General features: G+C 42.4%; 2 protein-coding genes across 2 annotated transcripts; one reads left to right on the top strand and one right to left on the bottom strand.

The window, feature by feature from the left end:
- Positions 1–7165: 7165 nt before the first annotated feature.
- LOC131690637 (nuclear exosome regulator NRDE2) lies at positions 7166–10246 on the bottom strand. The gene is made up of 2 exons (XM_058976557.1): positions 10105–10246; positions 7166–10047 (listed from the first exon to the last, which is right to left on the bottom strand). Exons 1-2 carry the CDS (start codon positions 10151–10153, stop codon positions 7271–7273), a joined length of 2826 nt encoding a protein of 941 aa, XP_058832540.1. The 5' UTR covers positions 10154–10246; the 3' UTR covers positions 7166–7270.
- A 6299-nt stretch (positions 10247–16545) lies between these two features.
- LOC131692134 (uncharacterized) lies at positions 16546–18500 on the top strand. Its single transcript, XM_058979006.1, has 4 exons — positions 16546–16650; positions 16706–16814; positions 16881–17568; positions 17627–18500. Exons 2-4 carry the CDS (start codon positions 16715–16717, stop codon positions 18402–18404), a joined length of 1566 nt encoding a protein of 521 aa, XP_058834989.1. The 5' UTR covers positions 16546–16650; positions 16706–16714; the 3' UTR covers positions 18405–18500.
- Positions 18501–21002: the final 2502 nt, after the last annotated feature.

Consider the following 21002-nt stretch of genomic DNA (forward strand, 5'->3'; position numbering starts at 1 on the left):
TGGCACGCATTTTGGTTGTGAAAAGAACTTCCAATCTCCACTCTTTTATGTTTTATTTGAAGGTACAGGTGCAATAGCTGAGGATATGTGCGATGCATCAACACGAAAACCAGCTCGAGCACCTCTTTTAGTAGAAGTCGATAAAGTTCTTCTGTGACACTAGAGCTGCGTAAGCTAGCAGAAGATAAAGCTTCAGAGCAGGGGTTTCTGGATATGAAATTTGCAATGCGCAACTAGTATAGAGACGACAGGGAGTACTCCTCACTATCTTCTCTATACTAGTTCCGAATTGCGAATTTCCTATCCAGAAATCCCTGATCTAAAGCTTGGATCGCTAGTGAGCAAAGCTTCACAAGTAAAGGAGTGGAAGGAGGTGAAACTCGTTTTCAACCCCGAATAATTTGCAGCCTGTAGAGTACACCGCCCAGAGTCAAGGCCACCACCAAAGGCTTACTACGTCTCAAGTCCCATTAGTCGTTCCAAACTCACCTTCAAATCCTAGAGAATGTCCAATATAAGACACTGCAAATCGTCTATCCAGTGTTTAGGTTCCTCACGATGCAGGGCGTAGATCACATCATCCTTGAGCAGGGCTCTACGACAAATCCTCCTGCACCAACATGATAACAACAACGGTGACGACATAGTATGTCTTCTCAACAGAAGTCATAGCCCTGCTCTGGGTGTAGAATGTAGAAGACGTCGAGACGTCAAGGTGTTTCCGGAATCAAGCTGCCGTCAACGCTGAGATACAGCTGCACTCTTTCGTCGACGCTTGCGAAAGCGGGCTTGTAGCAATGGTTTATTCACCTTTTCAACAAGAGTCATAAGTCGAGTGCTTCAATGAAATCCTGAAGAGCACCGAAGGAACTGAATTGCATTGGATATCGATCAAACCAAACGGAGCCGATTTACTCACCAAAGGGAAAGATTTTCCAGAAGTCCTTAAAGCCCGTGGTTTGGTGGACCCTCGTTTCTGCGGATGCCCGAAAAAGACAGGTCTTCGACGGTACAGAACCACCGAGAAAGAACTCCGATCCCAGCTGCTAGCCCACATTGATTAGCCTGAAGGCCTGAAGCAGTGAACCGAACATCTCAACGACATTCGATTGGCAAGGGACTGGAAAATGAAGTATATTTTTTAATATTTAGTGCCATAGGGAGAGCAAGAAGTTGAAGGAAGAAAGTTTAGAAAAGCGTGGAAAGGGTCTGTCGATGTTGATAGTGCGTATGCGATTTCTAGGTGTACAGCACAAATCGTTAGGCAGGTGAACAGTGCGACCCATCGCTTTACATTGGATCGCCCCAACTTCACCAGCCACTGCTCCGAAATAGCCCACCCCTGTGTAGGTGAAAGCTCACTCGTGATGGGTCCATACATTTTATATAACAGACTTGCGGAGAGAAAAACAGTAAAACTAGCAACCATGAATGTAAACTGGCATCACGGAAGCTCCCATAAGCTTTACATGGGCTTCCTCTTGTACTTCTCCTTTCAAAACCCTCATGTTCGTTTGGCTGCACTTTTTGACAGTCCGTTTGCCTGCAATTTTTGACATTTCGCTAGTCTGTGTATAAAGTGTCTGTAGCGATGGGCTAAGCGGGCAGATGGCAGTGGTGCCATTGGAGGGATCATCAGTCTGGTTCGCCGTATTTTGCAGGACGGGCATTCTCTGCCCACTTTCTTGACCACCAATCGAAGCCTCGGGATAGCGTACAATTGTCGAACTTCGTTAACCAGAAGCTTCGTGACGCGATGTCTTCTTGGTAGAATCACGGGATGGCGCACGTTGTAGGCGACAGTCTTAACTGCCGCGATTCGACCCTGTTCACGTAGCAAACCATTCTCGTACAGCTTCGGCATCATTTGGTAGATGGAACTGTTCTTTCCCGATTACTTCCTGTCCGGTCTCATTGGGCGCTTTGTTTGACAGCACTGTCACTTCGTCCGAGTAGTGTTCACGTTGCACCAACTTGAAGATGGCTTCTTCAGCAGCCTTCAGCTCCGACTGTTGCAGCTGTCCACTATATCGTGGCTGTTTCTTCGATCCATTGTGTAGAAAACGGAGAACGTATGCGGTCGCACGTTGCAACCTATCCCAGGGAGAGAATCGGTCGAAATCGATCGTTGGTTCAAACGAACAGTGATGTAGTGTCGATGCGTGCATTTCTCTCGTGGTAACCATCACCGGTTCTATGCGACAGGTCCAATCTGCCTCCAGGAGACCCATGAAGTGCGGTCCTTGGAACCACTTGCTGTCGTGGTTGAAATACGGTCCACTACCCCATTGCGTTGCTTCGTCCGCTGGATTGGATTTGGAAGGCACCCATCTCCAATCGCTTACCGAAGTATGCTCTACAGGACACGAACTGCCGATAGTTTCGAGGGTCGGCATTAATCCAAGACAGTCTCGTTCTGGAATCGGTCCAGAAAACCGTCTTGGAAACTGGGACGTCGAGGTTTTTCTTAACAAATTTTGACCACCGTACGCCCAGTACTCACCTGCATTTCCAGTCTGGAAATAGACCACGGTTTCAGGAGAGCGACCTTTGATTTTGCCGCTGCTAAGCTGCACTGTGGTTTACCGTGTTTGTTGAAGGTGCGTAAGTAGATAGCGCACGAATAGGTTACTTCGCTTGCGTCGACAAACACATGCATTTCAGCCCCGAGGTAGGTCCTTCTCGTGGCGTTGGGGAAGTAACATCTGGGAATTCAGATCTCTGCGATCAACTCGATCCACCTCTGCCACTTCGCATAGACTAAATCGCCTACTTGTTCGTCCCAATCGGTGCCTTCGCGCCACAGGTCCTGGATCAAGACCTTTCCGTGGATGATAAACGGCGAGAGTAACCCCAGTGGATCAAACAGAGTCATGACGCCACGTAGAATCTGCCTCTTCGTCGGTCGGGTTGCCATGCGAATCAGTGTTTGTACCTCGTCGCTGACTTGGGTATAGAAACTCAGTTCATCGGATGATGGGCTCCAAAGCATGCCAAGCACTCTCTCGGTTGTCGCCCCGTCGATCAGGTTCAGTTGCTTGTCAGTTCCATCTGGTACTATTGGACCGCCAATTGTGCAATTTGAAGCCTCCTTGGCCGTGAATGTATCGCACGTCGTTTGCTACCTTTGTCGCCTCCTCTGCGGATCCGAAACTCAACAGGTAATCGTCAACGAAATGATCGTGGACAATCGCTTTCGATGCCTCAGGAAACAGCTCAGCGTGCTGTAACAATAAGGAAACAGAACAGGTGCTCCCGAAGGTAGCGACATCCATCAAGTAGATCGTAGGTTTCTCCAATGAACAAGCGCGCCACAAGAAGCGCTGGGAATTCTTATCTTCCTCTCGGATACGGATTTTGTGAAACATTTCCTGAATATCCGAGCTGATCGCCACCCCATACTGTCGAAAGCGGAATAGCACGGCTGGAAGTGACGAGAGTTGATCCGGACCATTGAGAAGAGCGCTGTTGAGTGAGACACCATCGACCTTGGCGCTGCATCCCAAATGACTCGGACCATTCCTGGTTTCTTAGGGTTTACTACCGCTCCCACCGGGAGGTACCATCCTTCTTGGGTCTGCTGCATCTATCTCCGCTTTCGTAGCCTTATGCGTGTAACCCTTTGCTTTGTATTCGCACATCTGTCGATAGAGGTTCTCTTTTAGCACCGGTTCGCGATCCATCCTGGATTCGAGATATTCTAGACGACGTACCGCCATCGTGTAGCTGTTCGGGGATTCTACATTATCTTCTTTATACAACAAACCCTTTCAAAACGGTTCTCTACTCCTCGGGTTAGTTTCCAGGATAGTTAGCGCTCGTTGTTCTTCCCTTCTTTGGCATGTTTGACTGGCGCACGCCTGCTTCACCGTATTGTGAAGTTCTTCGTCGCAATAGCAGCTGCTGACGTGGAAATTGTTAGCTTCGGTGTTGCTGCTTTCTCGCAGACCGTAGACACACCAGCCCAATCTGGTTTTCGCAGCTATCGGACCGGTACCATCGCCCTTTCTCACTTTAAGTGGTAGCGCGAGTCGGTCGGTTGTCGATTCATATGAGGATCTTAGGCTTTGCGTTATGGTAGCTACTAACCAGAATCCCCCTAAGGTGCGCGTGTTTTGTCGCTGCTTCATCCAAGAATACAAAGGTATCAATTGAGATGTCACTCCCGTGTAGGGTCACGGAAATTATACAAAACAGCGTCGACGAAGTCAGAAGACGGTGAGTGTGATTCTCCGCTACTAATGCATTCGGTGCTGGAGCCTTTGGAGGCCCACTTAGAGAGTGAAGCAGCGGATGATGACGGAACTGACAACCCTCGATGTCACAACTATCCGACAAGCCTTGCGTCCATGGCTGAATAGACAATTCTGACAAAGACCCAAAGCACGGGCTCTTCTCCAACGGTCGTCTACATGCAGCGCTTTAAATGTAATACATTTGCGCACTCCATGACCAGTTTCGCTGCAGTGTGCGCAGTCGAACTCCATCGCGTGAGAGTTCACAAACGCGATGTTCTTCGGACGATCGCACGGGTTGTTCCTTCTGCATTCAGGTTCGAAGGTTACTACGCTCGTCGCGTCCTGCACCACCGAAGTCATGTAATCGCCGAAGGTTTTTAAATCGACGACTTGAAAACTTTGCTTATATCCTACCCACATCATCCCTTGATCGGCGGGAAGCTTCGCAACGAGTTCCTGTAGTAGTGAAGGATTCGATAAACGAGCCATTCGCCGCTTCGATGTGGTCGCATAACGCTTGCACCGCCATCCCGAAATCGATGAGATCTTCCATTCTCTCGTACCGTGGGGCTGGGATGTCTCTCACCTTGCGTAGCAGAGCGTTGATCAGCAACTCAGGACGTCCAAATCGCATATGAAGTGTCTCGATCACTTGGGGCACCGCTGCTGGCAACACCAGCCGACTACATACTTTCACAAGCGCAGGACCAGGCAAACATCGTTGCAGGCGAAGCATGTTCTCACCAGCAGAATGCTTCAGGCTTCTGTTGTGTATCGATAGCTCGAAATAAAGATCAGCCAATCCGCTGGGTCTCCAGAGAATCGAGGAAGTTCCTCAGCCAAGGACTGCCGTGCTGCTAGCTGCTGCTACGTTGGACCTCCTGGAGCTCGAGGGGGAATCACTTGGTCTTGATACGCATTTTCTGACAGACGAGGGTGTAGGGGAAACTTATTGAATTCAACCGAGTATGTGGGGGAGTCACGCATTCGTTCATCGGTTGTATTCTTATATTGAATCTTGGGCAGAGGAAGTATTTCTGTTACATCTGGGCGCGCGTGAAAAACTAGCTGCAGCTCGCGGGGAAATTCAGGAGGCATTGTACTATTTCCCGCATGCGCGAAATTTCGCGACCGTTCACGGGAAATTTCATACATATTAGTCATGGGGCAATATTGAGAGGTGTATTCGTTTGTATTTATGGAATAATTACTCAAGGCTTGACGCTTACCTGGAGTTTCCATATAGCTTGGATTGCTTTCCGTTGCTGCGATAGCTTGACTTACCGCTGCCAAACTAGTATGCTTACTGGTTCCCTCACAGGCCAGCGATGATTCATCGAGTCGATTCCACCTACAGCTTCAACTTCGGAACCATGTTGAGACCGAATTCGTTCATCCTCCGAAACAGTTGCTAACGTTCGGCACGCCTTGGTAATGGCGCCGGTCTGCTTCTCCATGCGGCCTGGCCAGTTGCTGGCTTTGGTAGCTGCTCCGTCACTATACTGCTTGTTTCCAGTTGTCCGACGCGTTTGCACATTCCCGCACTGGATTGAAATCCCTCAAGTAGTTTGCGGTGCAGCTCCAACTGTGCTTGTAGTGTAGCTGATAGATGCTCGTGTGTCGGTTTTGCTCGCCTTTTGCATTGCTCCACTCGGTTCCTGACTTCCAACAAGGCATCCTCAGAAGATTTCGTTTCCTGCGGCGACTTATTTCCGCACGTTTTTGTTCTCGCTGCTGCCGCTGCTGGTGGAAACCAGCTGGCTCAAACAGGCGGAAAGCGCCGACGCTGCACTGGCACGACTGAAACCGCTCTTCAATGCAATGGCATTCTCTTGCATGGAGGTGCAATCACCGCACACCCATGACCGGTTCATCACACTCGCATCCACCCCGGTGCATGTATAGTGCCGCCATCCGTCGCATTGGTCACACTGGACCATATTGTCCGTACTATCCGGACGTTGGCAGGCCACACAATTGGATTCCACTTGTTCCAACTCCGTTGTATCTCCAATTGGCCTCTTTTCGGCCATATTCCCATCAAATTTTGAAGATTGTCGACGTTGTTGGGCGCAGGAAAAGACCTTTTTGATAGCGAACTTTTAATAGGCTTCAACTATAAATTATATATAATTAGTAAAAACTTTGATGCAAAATTACCTTCGCTTACAATTTGGTGCTGAAATTCCTTTTAACGCTCTATGCTAACTGATTGTCTCGTTCTCCCGGTGGACCTTGCTTCGGGGTTTACGGGTGGATGATTTGACCAAGTTGGTACCATCGTATCAAGTCTTTCATGGCAAAGTCCCTCGACGACTTCATTCTTCAATGAAGTAGGTAATCAGAACAACTTCAAAAGATAAACGCTCAACATGTAACACCAAGACCACTATAGAGCATATCCTAACAAGCTGCTTGGAACTCCAAGATCTCCCTCGCAACATCAACCCGGGACCTTTTTCAAAGACCCGACACGCGAGGAGGAATTAATTGCTTTTTTGAAAAACGTCTTCAATCTATAGAACAGCCGGCCTACTCGAGAACCCTCCGTTCCACGTAAATGGGTGTTGTAGACGTTCTTCTCGGCCCAATATCGCTGACGTAAACTCTACCCACCGTGTGGGAGTTCCCTCCAATTGGTTTTTGGTAGAGGGCCCGCAGTCCCTGCAACGCTACATTAAATGAAAAGTTAATATCAAATGACATAAATATCACTATTTATAAGTTGAAATAACAAAGGTTGCGATCCCAACTGCTCCAAATTGTATGAACTGACTGGGGTTGCAACCTACCTCATCAGTAGCTGACAGTCCTTCCGCATTGGCAACCAGCTAGAACAAACTTATGGAAACATTGGTCGACGAGGAGTGGCTCCTTTAAACTGTAAATAACTTTAAATAATTTTTATAAACACAATTTTATTCACATTTCATGACTTTATTCATAGCGTCGACCATTGTGACTCAGCTCATATATACTTCAAGAAATGCTGATCCAGCAAGCATCCCGATAACACAAATTATTCAACGCATTCATTCATTCCTCAGTATCTCCAACTCCTCCGGTATGGCGTGTAGCCGCAGCTGTTTCTCCATCAGCAGATCCAGCAGGTGAGCTAACTCCGGAGGTGCAAAAAACGCTCCGTCCAGGTAGAGCGACTTGTTCCATGGGCACGCTTCTAGCGCCATATATAGTGTCTTCCGACACTGTTCCAGAACATTATCCGTACTTCCACCGACTGCCGTCGGTTGATCAAACAGTTCCCTCAGGTACAGTCTCCATAGAAGAGCATTTTGTCGCAGTGACGATTCTCGGCGGACAGCATGCTTCAATAGGTTCAGAATGCGCCGCTTATAGGTGTCTCCTTCCCGTTGATTCTCCAGAAGTGTTGCTTTGGTGAGGTATAGATCTCGAACCCGACCGGCGACCGTCATCAACAAAACCGATCGCACTGTCAGGTGTTTGCCCAGGATAGTACGAATCTGAAACCAGGAGAGAAATTCGGAGAAACTACACATTCGGATGGCGGTTAGATTTTCCGGATACTCGTGCAACACACGGTCCACCACCTGCAGAAGGCAATTGTTAGTGAATTCCTCCGTTCGAAATTCAACAATTTTAAGATAGATTTCGAAGATCTGCTCACGAATGTATGTGTGTTTTTGGTTGTCCGGGTTGTTGAAGTGAAAAAGGAATCCTTCAAGTTTTTTTATGGTCTCCGATTTAGATTTTATCATAGCCAGATAGTAGAGGTATGCTTTTAAACTATTAATCAGCGGGTTAACAATGAAATACTGCTCCAATTGCATGAGCTCCCCCTGAGAGTCATCTTGAACAAGACGCGTCACACGTTCGTTCAACTTCTGTAGGGCCAATAGTTTAATGGAATCTCTCGTCTGTTCGTCCATAGCATTAAAATTGATCTCTTTGGGATTTAGAGCCAGCTTAGTCAGCAGATAAATTGCTTGCGGTTTCTGGTGCAACTTTAACAAAATTTCCGTCATCTTAAGCACCAGAGTAAATATATCGTTGTCGCAGAGCTGATCATGCTGAGAGCAGAACACCTGGACAGATAAATTGAACACTTTCAGACAGTTTTCGCTGAGGCCGTCCAACTCGTACTCAATCAGTCCGTACTCAATGTACAAACTGAGCTCGTTTTGATACTTGCTCTTTTTCAAAAGATTTTTCACTCGAGATCGACTGGATTTTTTCCGCTGTTCACTCAGAGCTTCAGCTGTTTTATCAAACACAATCAAGATTCGTTCCAGTTTCAGATACAACAGAAGCAAGATAATGTTTTTCTCGTCGGAAAAATGTTCGGATGCAACGACTAGCAACTCTCGCATAAGTTCCAAATACGATTCGAAGGCAAGGTTTGTGTTGATGAACGATGGTGGCGTATTCAATTCTTTAATCAAATTCAAAATTATCGGATCATTCTTTCTGCTTCTGTTCAGGTCCAAGAAGAGTGGCAACAGTTGCTCCGAGTGGTCCGATTCGTACGGTTCGGCTTTAAAAAATGAGCACCTTTCGAATGCATTGCTCTCAAACGGATACTTCATTAGTTTAAGAATTAGAATCACCAAGTCGAAGGTATATTCCCGATTAATCAGTGGGTAAACAAACCCCACAATGTCCTGGTTGAGAACCATTCTTTGCGGATCACTGCACATATTAGAACCTCTATATGGCAGAAAATGAAAAGCCCCACGAAGCTTCTCGATCCTTAACCAGATTTCATTCATTGGAAGACCCGATTTCAAAATGAGTTCCTCATACTCGATCAACTGAGTGAAGTGCTCAGGTGAAGCGAACAGATCCTTTCCATCGGCAAAGTTTGTGCTTACATTTATTCCAATCGTCATCTGCATAAATCCAAAGAACAGCTCCCAAAGACCTGCCTGGCGACAAAAGATAGCACATTTCTTGAAAAACTTCAACATAACTTCATCGTTCCGCTTTGCCATGAACAACGATGGAATGCTCTTTTCGTACAGCTTTAACACATTCGGAACAATGCATTGAGCCATTGCCGATTGCTTATTATCGATCAACGCATCCCACAGTAGAACATTCGTGTTATCCTTAGCGATCATTTTTTCAATCATTACCAGCACTTGATCTGTGGGAAAAACCTTCACAATTCCTTCCAGATATAAACTAAGCAATCTGCCATCGTCTGGATGGTGCCGCATCGCTTTTTCAATAATCGCCAGTTCCGCTTTGTGATTCTGATAGCTATCAAAATGCACCGGATTATCTTCCTTATAGCGGATATATTCGATCCACTTTTCCACGGAATCATCCAGTCGAGCTGCCTTTTCCAATTCAAACTCCACATTCCTGGTATCCTGTGACGACTTCTCATCGTCAACTTTCAGCTTTTTCGCCTTTTTAAAATACCTGTAGAAACGCTGTGCTCGGTCTACGTTAAAGCCGGAATTCATCTTGAACCGGTACGGTCCCAACCGATACCGAGGACAAGCCGGACGATGCAATGTCTCCACAGTTAGGTATATCCGCAAACCTTCCAAATCAGTGTAGTAATCCAGCTCGGAAATTCGAATCGGCTCTGGGTCTTTCGATGTGTTATCATCCTCAGAACTACTGGCTTGCTTTCGCTTTTTGTGATGTTTCCGCTTTTTCTTTTTATGCTTGCGGTTGTCCTGCCTTTTACTACTGTTACTTGGCTCTGGTGATTTATCCGATTCTGAGGTTTCTTGTTCCCGGGATGTACTGCTGGGGAACGGAATAAAACTCTGGTTGGCTAGCCAGGATAGTTCATTCTTTGTGGCAGGAACTGATGCTGCAAATAAAATAGGAATGGCTGGAGAGTTTGTCACAACAAGAGTGGTTTTGTTACCTTCCGAATTGCTGATGACATCGGTGGAATAAGCCGGGAATAACGACATGGTCAGGAAATATTCAATCCAGAAATAAAATTAGAACGAAAACAAAACGTATTCAAATTGATCAAACCAACATCCACAAGTTTACCGTTCTGACTTTATTGTGATCCACAAATAATCGCGAGCAAATTGCGGACACTGGAAAAAATGCGAATGGGTGAAATATCCTGGTGAAATCGAAATGGTGCGTACATTTCTCAATGCGTGAGTTGCGTTTTGTTTCTAATCGAACAAAAAGATTTGCAACCTAGGGGTAGATCACTCTAGAAATGTATAACAAATTTTCATCAAATTAGTAAAAATGCATTTAATTTCCATTCTTGCATCAACTTTGCACTCCCTCGCAGAAAAGTTTGTTTAACAAACGTCCTACGCTGATTAACTTTGTTCGACGTTTTGTTGAATGTAGGGTTAGTTTTTTGTATACACGGTAAATCTAGACTACCTATTTTATGACTATGTTTCACGCATTTTTGAGACTACCATTTATACGTCAAAAAGTGTATCGATTTTAGTTATGAACGAAGAATATGTTTAACGCATTTTCGAGAATGTCAACGGCGAAGAAAAATGCGTAAAAAGTATATCTCACAGAGTAAAAAAAAATTACACTCCGACGTGGGACCATTTTCAAATAAGTGTTCGTATTGCAAACAATGCTTGTTTACTTTCGCGATTATTTATCGAAGGCAGAGAAATATGGACGAACATTCCAAACCTCATAATAAATCATATAATAATGCTATGGTACGTATGCTTCTTTCTTATTAGCTTCTTTAAAATATCAAGTTTCTTCTTTTTTAGATTTGAAATGCATGAAACCCAGTAATGATTCAGAGTCAGATTTGAAAAAAAAAGTTTTATATTTGGGTTCGATTCTTGAAGGCCGTACCGTTGAAGGAAGTTTCAAGATGGTATGACCTCTCAATATTGTTTGTATTTAAATAAATTAGAATAAAAATTAATGTGATTTTTGTTACTTCTCGAAAAGAAATTGAAAAACAAAAGTTGTACAGTATTTACGCATTACTGACCTCTTCTAAGAAGTACGAAATATGTATTTTTTTACTTTTTCAAGAAAGTAAAAACTATACATTTACCTTTGCAGGCATGAGTATAAATTACCCATTTTATAGTTTGTTGAAAGAGTCAAAACTATGCATTTTTTACTTTGTTGTGTGGAGTAGAAAGTATGCAGATTCTGACGTACATTCTGTTTGCATAAAAGAGAGTAAAAACAATATATTCATTTTGTGGGTAGTCCCAGTTTCCCATCAAAATGCGTACTTCATAGTTATAATAAAGTTTGTTCTGATTACCGTGTAGGGTTTTGACGTCTTACCACAGACAAACAGACATAACACTTGAAATTTCACCATCGCTCATGTTGAAAACAGGAGTTTTGATAATACATTAGTGTGCAGGAACTCCACAGACAGTGTTGTGGCGCTACTGTTCATAATATAAAGTAAGCACGTAGTAGGCGGGGTGTGAATATGTATTCGTGTTTACTTATTTTCTGTCAAAGCAGAAAAAGTGCAATCATTTATCAGCTATTCTTTCGGCGTCCTCGGGGCTACGAACAATTTTAGTTATAATTCTTATTTGCATATATTCAACTGTGCACTTCAGGTACAACGTAGATAGGTGGTAGAATTTTAATTGTGCTTTAGTCGCCAAAACGAATAATATCTTTAACACTTAAAACAAAGGTAAGTTCGAAATCATCGACTCATAAAAACCTAAATTATGCTGTTCCAGATTGCGGAATGAAAGGCTTCCAAGCATATTCTTTGCTTTTTATGCGACGACTTTTTATTAATTTGGAGCAAGTAGCAGAAGGATCCAGCACATAGAGCGCGGTCAGTTATATTTATTCAAATGATGGAGAAAGATAGCGTCGATTTCATTGCCAAATATGCTGCAGATGAAGCATCCGTAATCATTACTAGAGCATAACTTGAAAGTACGTAGCTGCTAAGGACTTACTATTGGAAAATTCAGAATAAGTATCATAGCATAATCAAATTATCCAATGTCAGTGCGATTTGACAAACATCCTCACCATTGCAAACAGCTACCGGTTTAACTATCAGTTATGGCCGGAATAATGCTTTTCGCAATATCTATCTGTATTCTGCGAGACGTATAACCAGAAGCGAATTGATCCTACAAAATGAGTTATTTGACTACTTGGAATCTTTTCTTAACAGTGGTTAAGAAAAATAATTTAGAGAATGAGGATAACCAAATTCATTACTTGATTGAGACTTCGATTCGATCGTATCATGTAAATGTACACATCTGCTAATAATGGGTTTGTTCCGGTACATGCTTCTTACTCCTAGTTCCTAAGGAGTAAACAGGCGCAAAAAATAGGTTTTCTTTCAAAAAAAGAAAAAGGAGAAGAAGAGAATCAAGGAACACCGTTCTCAATGTTTGCTCCGGAGTATTTACAGTTTCTCCTGGTACTGGAACAAACCTAATATAATTCAGTAATATTAACTGGTTTTACAAATAATGATCACATTGTTATCGCTAGCACTTGTGTCAGCTACATTTAACAAAAATAAGCATCAATCTGTCACAGGTGACCAGCATCGCTGCCTGCGATGAGGTGAATACAAAAATTGAGCAGGAACGATGATAGATGGCGCTAGTGACAGTCAAGTATATTTTTTTTAAATCTGCTCGATGGAATTCCTAAATTATTCTTCGAAGTGTTATGTCTGTTTGTCTGTGGTCTTACACGCAACGTAAAATACATTGCACGTAACGCAAAATACATTATGAATTTCTATGCTATATTATATTATTGAATTTCTATTTTGATGGAAAGAAATCCATTTAATTTAGCTGATTTTTAAAAATGCATCACAAGTTATCTGCCCCTAGTTTCAACACCATTATAAAGACTTCAGGCGAGCTATTTCGAACCTTTAAATTGGCTGAGTTTTATATATGTCAGCTGGAGGAAAAGAAAACCTCAATTAGTGTCTGTGAAAGAAATTGCATAGAACTCTACAGCGACAAGGTCTACCCCAAAAAAGTTTAGGTAGACTTCAATTGGACAAAAAATGATTAGAACGGGAATTTCAAAAATATTTAATCCTCTTGTATTGTTGGACATACAAAACAAGTTGCATTTCTCGCTCACTTGTTTATATACTTTCTCACATTTACAGTTAAGTGGCACAAGAGTAGGTTAAGGTTTTACGATGGCACAAGAGTAGGTTAAGGTTTTACTTATTTTCTTTCCTGTAAATTTCAATTATATACTGTTTACTGTTACAGGTGAAAAGCCCTTCAAATGTGTCCCCACTGTTCGAAAACATTCACTCAATCGATAACGCTGAAGATACACGTCAGGTTGTACACCCGGGAAAACTCCGTACGTGTGCGAATACTGCGACCGAGGGTTCACTCAATCCTACAATCTGACGGTGCACCTGCGAAACCAACACAACCTGTAATGGTATAGGACGCGAAGTCGACATGCTGCCCGAGCACAAATGTCGAGTATGTAGCAAGGTCTACCGATCGGCGAAAAGTTTCCGGCTGCACGAGAAATTGCATGCCACCGGGAAACTTCGATTGTCGCGATTGTAGTAAAAAGTATAACACATATGTGGCCAAATGCAAGGCTTCTAATACCGACGTGAAGGAAAAGATGAACTCGTGCATCAGCATCAGCAAAGCGGAGTGTACCACATGAGCAACAAAAACAAACACAAACGGTTCGACAGAGGTTTTGAGAGATCTGGAGACGGACGAAGGAGAGGCGATTTGCCGAAACTAAAATAACTCTCGTTCCCAAATTGTTAAAGCTACCAAGCACAACACCGGGCAACTTGAGCAATTTTTCTTGAGTATGTTTTTGGCAAGTGGTGAGGATAGTGTACGCGTTTATTGGATAGTATTTGGCGCACCAAGATTAGTAGCGTAAATATCCAGCACCAGACGCAGGTTCCATTTGATGGATTCGATGGAATCGCTATCGACAGACTCTTCATCATCTCGAATTCCATGAGCTCATTCAGTACTTTATGATAAAATAACAATAGTCAACACACGCTACGGTCCGACCAGGATGTAGAATTCAACTAGATACATTCGACAATTATACCACGCAAGACTGGCAGTATACTCAACTGCTGTATGCTTTTCAAGAGCAGCTGATTCTTGGTGAACTATCGAAAAGGATTCAAAAGAAATGGCATTTGCTTACATTTCAGCATGTATCAAACAATTGAATTCAAATAGTTTGTACCTTTCCGAGTTATTTGAGGCATGATTTTCCTGGAAAGACAAATACCAACAATATCAAAATAGCGCCGATTTTTTTTAACGTGCTGAATGAATAATTTAAAGTCACGTAAATAAAACAATCAATCAATCAGCCGAATTTCAAACCTTAACTTTTTTTCGTTTTGACAACAAATTCTGTCAAAACAAATCAGTTTCGCGTACGGCGTATTTTGCTATCCTGAATGAGCAAAGCACGTTTGTCAAGCTTCTCCATCAACAAGTTTGACAAATTTCTCCTTTAACAAGTTTGACAAACTTCTCCATCAACAAGTTTGACAAACTTCTCCATCGACAAGTTTGACAAACTGCAGCGTTACGCTGTTTGAAGTTTTGACAAACTCGTCAGTACACTGTTTGACAAATAGACAAATAATTGCTTTGACAAACACGAATGAAAAATTTGGCAAACTGTGTTTCATCAAATATTTGAAGATCCAGTACACAGCAGTTCAAATTTATTTCACGAGAGATGTCAAATATTTGACGTTATTACAAACAGTGTACTGGTAGCTTAAGGAATGGCAACGCGTTTTGATAGATCCGATCTAGGATAGGATCCGCCAGCTCTGTCCCCTATTTTTGAACCAATCCTGAACCATCTCGTGATTGGACGAACGTGACATTAGCAGACCTTCGACTTGGAAACTAATGTACTAAGAGGCTGCTCGAAAGTGTTGTCAGATATTGCGCTGTTTTTTTTCTCGCGATTTCGCTTTCTTTCTATAATATTCTGTAATTATGAAGTACAAGGCTTTATTTTGCGGATGAAATAAAACATATTTCCAGAACTCAAGTTCTACAGGTTCTCGAGAGATTCTGTAGCACGGTTATCGTGAATTCGATTCTGTGTGCGGAAATATCAAATCGGTGTAAATGGGAGCGAGTAATTTCTGCTGCTGTTTTCTCTGAAAACCCTATGGCGTCATCTGAACTACACGGTGTCGATCATTTCGTATTTATACCGAATATTTACAGTGATAACTTAAAAATAAGTTCAATTGTTTGGCAGGAATACCTCATCGCAAAGCGTAGGGAATGTTTTATTCACCTCGCGGGTCTAATTTACATAGGCGTGCCATATGCGGCCCGACCAGCCAACTTGTATTTTTTCCAGAAGCGTGAAATTTATTCCTATAGAAAATTTTGATATGGACAAATTAAGTTTTGGACATAACCGAAACAAAAGTAATATTTTGGCATCATTGGTCGAGGGTGGAGTGTCATTTTCAACAGGTGATTAGCAAAATATAAGAAGAGGTGAAAAACGAAGCCAGCTGGTGGATTCTATCCTATCCTATGTCATGTCATGGAAATTTTAGTCAATTATATTTTCTTTAATGTTTATGTTCATTTCACACAATGTTCGCACGAATTCTATTTGAAAACCATATTTCCCACACTCGATTAGATATTGAAACGGCAATCATGTGCATTTCATGTGTTTGAGGATTGAATTAATTCAATAGATTGGCACATGATGTTAACGTGTTTAGTTTTTTTTCGTTGAATTCATGTTGGAAATGCAAATCCATTTCGAACTAACCAATGCCAATCTTAATCACCCGAACAGAAATGTACAGTAACAAAACCATGGTTTTCACTGTGACAGTGCAGTAATTTTATAATAATTATTATAATTTTTTATAATAACTTTAACGTTTTAACAGTCAATGTCAATGTAAATTCGACTTCTAGAGTAAATAAGGTTATGTAACTTACCATTAAAAAAATCGATTTTCTCCATTTAAAATTTAATGTGAATTTACTGTATCAGTTTTTTGCTGAACTGTAAAATTTATTGTTACATGAAATGTTATCGTAAATCTACTACGAGAACTCTGCATCGAACAATGTTGAAACAGTAATAACTATAATATTTATTGTTTTATGATTGTTTTTAGGGTAAATGTTATCGTAAAATTTTATCCGGGCAATTTATTCAAGGTTCAAAAATATAAACTCATTTGATCAGCTAATCATGGAGTGTCGTTCTCCTCGCAAAAAATATTTACACCTTTGTTATCTCGACTTCTTCCACAAGTGCTCGAATTTTTATCAAGTTGCTTTTGTCTTGATATTTTCGAGCAGTTTACGTCAAACATGTTTAAAGTTTCATTGGGTTTCGTTATATTATTTCAAGACGTGCATTTAAAAAACTGTTTAGTTCATTTGCTGCTTCAAATTTATAATAGGTATATAATATTAAAATATTAATAATTTTTGCTTGTAAACAAATCTGCGCATTAGCTTCCGAAAATGAACATCCACGACACGTTGATTGCAAAGTATACCGAGCATCGGAAAATTCACGATCAGTTCTTACAACTATTCCATAATCTGCAAGAAACAGCTGCGAGTAAGTAGTTTATAATATAAATATGTATGCATATTAAAACAATATTCCATGCCATGCCTAACCCAGAAATGCAGGTTCTTGCATCAGATGTGACCCTACGTTACGACGATATATTTTTGCATTTAAAAACACGTAACCGAACACCTTCACCACCGCCTTCAAACAAACGCCGTAAAGCGCGATCTTACGATTCACCCTCATGTGCTGTACAACACGATGATGCTGCGGCAATTCGCAACAAATCCGACCCGGAGCTATCCAGTTCCATACTGAACCAAAACGTTAACCTGCCGGATTCGGATGATTCGTTCTTCGTGTTAACTCAAAGCCCTTCCCGAGATCCCTTATCGCCCAAATTCCCCTCCTTTCAGAGAGAAAATATTCAACAAACGCCTCCAAAGAAAAATCCGCTTAAGTCGGTGCCTTACCCAGACCCTGCTTCAAAAGAGGCCAAGAAACCACTAGTTTCTGAAGCGAAGCATAAAAAAAAGCACAGCTTGTCTTTGAACCGATTTTCCTCCACCTTCCAATCATCTCCTGAGTCAAGCAGACAAATTGAACAACTCCCAATGCGCCAGAAGATGGTCACCCCAAAAGCTATAGCTTCCGGTAGACCGGAACAACAAGGCAGCGTGATCCCAGCCGGCAAATGGACGGTGAAGAAATGTACACCAGGAAGTTTGGGAAAGATGGGTTCCAGCGCACGACGGACACCAACCAGTACAAAGAAGGACAACATGTTAAATAGAACAAGGTACTCTAATCGTATTGAGCATTTCAACCCATATAATAATACACTTTGTTTCCCAAAGACTGCGCCAAACTAGGCTACGATTTCCCGATAACCTTAATAAGTCAACAGTGGATGATGACGAAACCTATTTCGACGATTTTGTTATACCAAGTCCAGCCGCTTTCAGCAGTTCCCGTTTTCTCAAGAGCGTCAAGAAAAAGGAACAATCTTCCCTAGTTGTTAACAAATCTAAAGTAGAAAATCCACAAGAAGATGATTTTGATATCGATCAGACCTATTTCTCGGAAGTGGAAAAAGACCTGAATCGAAAAGTCGGTAATAGTTCAACAACAGGACCTGCACCCTATGTCAAAACGGAACCTATCAACGAGAAAAAACCATCATCGGAAGAAAAATTGCTCGTTTTGGCTAAGGAAACCCAGCCGCAAGAGGATGCTGACACGAGCAGCGTTCTTTTCGTGAAACCACCACCGGAAGAAGTCATTGTCATAAGTGAAACACAACCACACAAAAATGACCTGTTTATGGAAGCTATCCGAGAGCAACGTCGCAAGCAGCAACAGTCATGTCAATCCGTGTTGAACGTCGACGGAACAGGACAGAGGAATCCGCTTGCTCCTAAAAATACAGTGCCTCCACCATCTATCGACCGAGCTCTACCAACGGTTCGGCGTTGTTCCGAGTGTTCTAAGCATTACAAGTTTTTAGTCCACTGTGGTCTGCCGATGGATGTGATCCGTGCAAAAATGACCCGAAATTGCCGCGAGTGCAGAAACGTACAGTTGCATGAGACGCCGGATGGTTTTTGGAACCCGGAATTCTCGCCGTCTCCGTAATAATTGATAGAAATAATAAGCTTAATTAGGGGTATTGTTGGGTGCCATGTTACGTATGCTAAGTAAACTGAAATATATTCATGAATTGTAATAGTATTCCATCAAAATCAAATGAATTTGCACGATGCAAAGCCGTAAACACCAATCTCGTTCATTGATCCCATATTTTCATTCTTACTATATTTTCTAGTTTTTATTGAATTTTTCTAATTCAATATACTGGCGCTATAAGCATAACTATCCGTGTTATATGGCCACAAGGAATGGCTTTTAATCCCTATGATTTAAATAATTGTAGTATTTTCACCACCATCACCATCATGGTCGAACGATTTGAGTGTTTCGAATCAGGGTGGAATAAATTACATACTTTTAGGTTGATCAATCTTGGGCCGCCACTCACGCACCCTTTGCATCTTCCACAAGTGCTATGTCTAGCCCGAAGTCGGCGACCTCTTCAAGCTTCTCTGCTGAACGGTTTCCGACATTCGTGCTACATGGCCAGCACACTGCAATTTGTCGTGCTTTATCATGTTACGTTTAACGTGGGTAAAGGGTAATCATAAATGCAATAATGAGGGGTTGGACGGGAGTGTGTAGCACGCAGTCAAAAAAGGCAGGAGGACGTGAACGCACCCCACCCGCGATGGGTTGTCAGTCGCGGGATGACGGCAGCACTGGAGCTGTCATACAAAAAACCGCATGGGTCAGAAGTTATGTGAGCCGGTGGAAGAAACTTTTTTTTTTTTTGGCGTCAGCAGGAAAAATTAACAAGAGACTAGCTCCTGCAAAATTGGATCAGATTCACGTCGGTGCTCACAAGTTCTAATGAATTGACAACAGAGGATATTCAATGCCTCTATCGTTTGAGATACTGATCACAAGTGCAAAGGAGTATATGCATAACGTTTCCCATTCCAGTACAAGTAACTTGTCGGCAAATCAAACGCCAATCGTTTATGAAGTGGCAGATGATTACGTGTTCTGGCCGAACACCGGCGCCCTTATACCCATGAAAGGAGCGGAGAAGTCACGACAGTTGAGCGGTAAGTCTGCACAATATCTGCCTTTCCTCTTGCTTTTCGCTTCGGCATTCATGTTTGGGTCGGCTAGCCTTTTTTCAAGATTACAAATGGCGCCCAACTGAAACGTACTCGTAAACACATGTAAAACCAAGGTGGCAAAAATATTTGTAGTTAAAATATAGTAAATGTATTTGAGTTTAGTTAATTTTATTGATTCATGGCTCTGAAGACCTCATCATCCAGTATGGTGGTGCACCCATCCGTTTTGGGGAGGAGAAGTAAAATTATGAGCTAAATTATGATGGTCCAGCCAACGACACGACTAGACACTGGCATTCTAAAACTGTATCGCAAATCTGACTACCCCTCAGTGACTCAGGTAACTCGTACTGTCAAATTTGATATTTAGGTAGAAAATGCATGAAACCAGCTGCACTGATAAAACTGTTATCGTTGTGTTTCTTTAGTTACTGTTGCAACCGTTGCAACCCCTGGTTACGAAGAAGAAAATAAAAACAAACTTTTTCTTACTAATGTAGTACATCAAGTCGCTAAGAGAAAAAATCTAATTATATAGTAGATAAAGTCACACATTATTTAAAATTTCTCATTACAGAAGCAATTTGTTGTATTGATAACTTGATTTCAGCTCCCTGGAGATCACTCAGAAGAGTTAGCCGTTGATTCTGATGCCAAAACAATGCGGGATCCGCCTGTTACCACAGCTTATGCAGCTCAACAGATTCGTGAATGGATATCTAAAATTACTTAATAGACCCGCAAAACATCAACTTATCAGCCTTCTAGTGGATCACAACCAACACGACAGGTTCGTGCGTATGCATCGAAATTTGAAGACAGAAACCCAGCAAAACTTCAGCGAACTTACATCAGCTGAAAATCTTAGCAAAGCCCTAACTGTTGAAAACCCAGCAAAATTCTACCAAACCCCGGCGAAAAAAGTTCAGTGTGTAAACACTAAACAGTCCACTGCATCACTGACATAGTAATGCAGCAAATGCTTCATACGGGGGAGTTCGCCCTGATACTTCCCTGGCTCCATTTGCCATTAAGAATATTAAACCCCTTCAACAATTTTAACCATAGCACGAGTCGCATGACATTATGGAATTAGGGTTCCCTGTTTGTGGGGTGTTTGCCACCGAAACAGGTGGTCCGTAGTGTAATTCTTAGCCGGTTGAAACAACCACAACCAATACTTACTTATCTAGGCTGTTCTGAGAAGGAAGCTGACATTGAAAGACAGCTTCCATAGATGGCCGAACAGACTGGAGGAGACGCACCACAGCGTTAGTGATGTGTGATTGAGATAATTGAAAAGCAATATTTAACAATGAGAGCAAAAAAACTACTGGCTTTATTATAGGAGTATTTCGTAGGTACTCCTGATTAAAATGGTCCTTAACTGTGACCTTCCTCCTTTTCGATATTACGGTTTTCGGCTGGGGTCATGGTTTACAAAACTCATCTCGCATCTGTAGAAGGTTTAATGATCGGATACACTAATCTAATCAATGGATAACAGCTCAGACCAGCAGTCGTATTGCCTCTG

Source organism: Topomyia yanbarensis, chromosome 3 (assembly GCF_030247195.1).
Source record: "Topomyia yanbarensis strain Yona2022 chromosome 3, ASM3024719v1, whole genome shotgun sequence".
NCBI lineage: Eukaryota > Metazoa > Arthropoda > Insecta > Diptera > Culicidae > Topomyia > Topomyia yanbarensis.

Bases quoted from the DNA above. Each gene is read 5' to 3' on its own strand.
- LOC131690637 (XM_058976557.1), bottom strand. From the start codon at position 10,153: ATGTCGTTATTCCCGGCTTATTCCACCGATGTCATCAGCAATTCGGAA. The intron at 10,048-10,104 runs GTAACAAAACCA...TTTTATTTGCAG, and splicing joins TGTCATCAGCAATTCGGAAG to CATCAGTTCCTGCCACAAAG.
- LOC131692134 (XM_058979006.1), top strand. From the start codon at position 16,715: ATGAACATCCACGACACGTTGATTGCAAAGTATACCGAGCATCGGAAA. The intron at 16,815-16,880 runs GTAAGTAGTTTA...TGCCTAACCCAG, and splicing joins TCTGCAAGAAACAGCTGCGA to AAATGCAGGTTCTTGCATCA. The intron at 17,569-17,626 runs GTACTCTAATCG...TGTTTCCCAAAG, and splicing joins AACATGTTAAATAGAACAAG to ACTGCGCCAAACTAGGCTAC.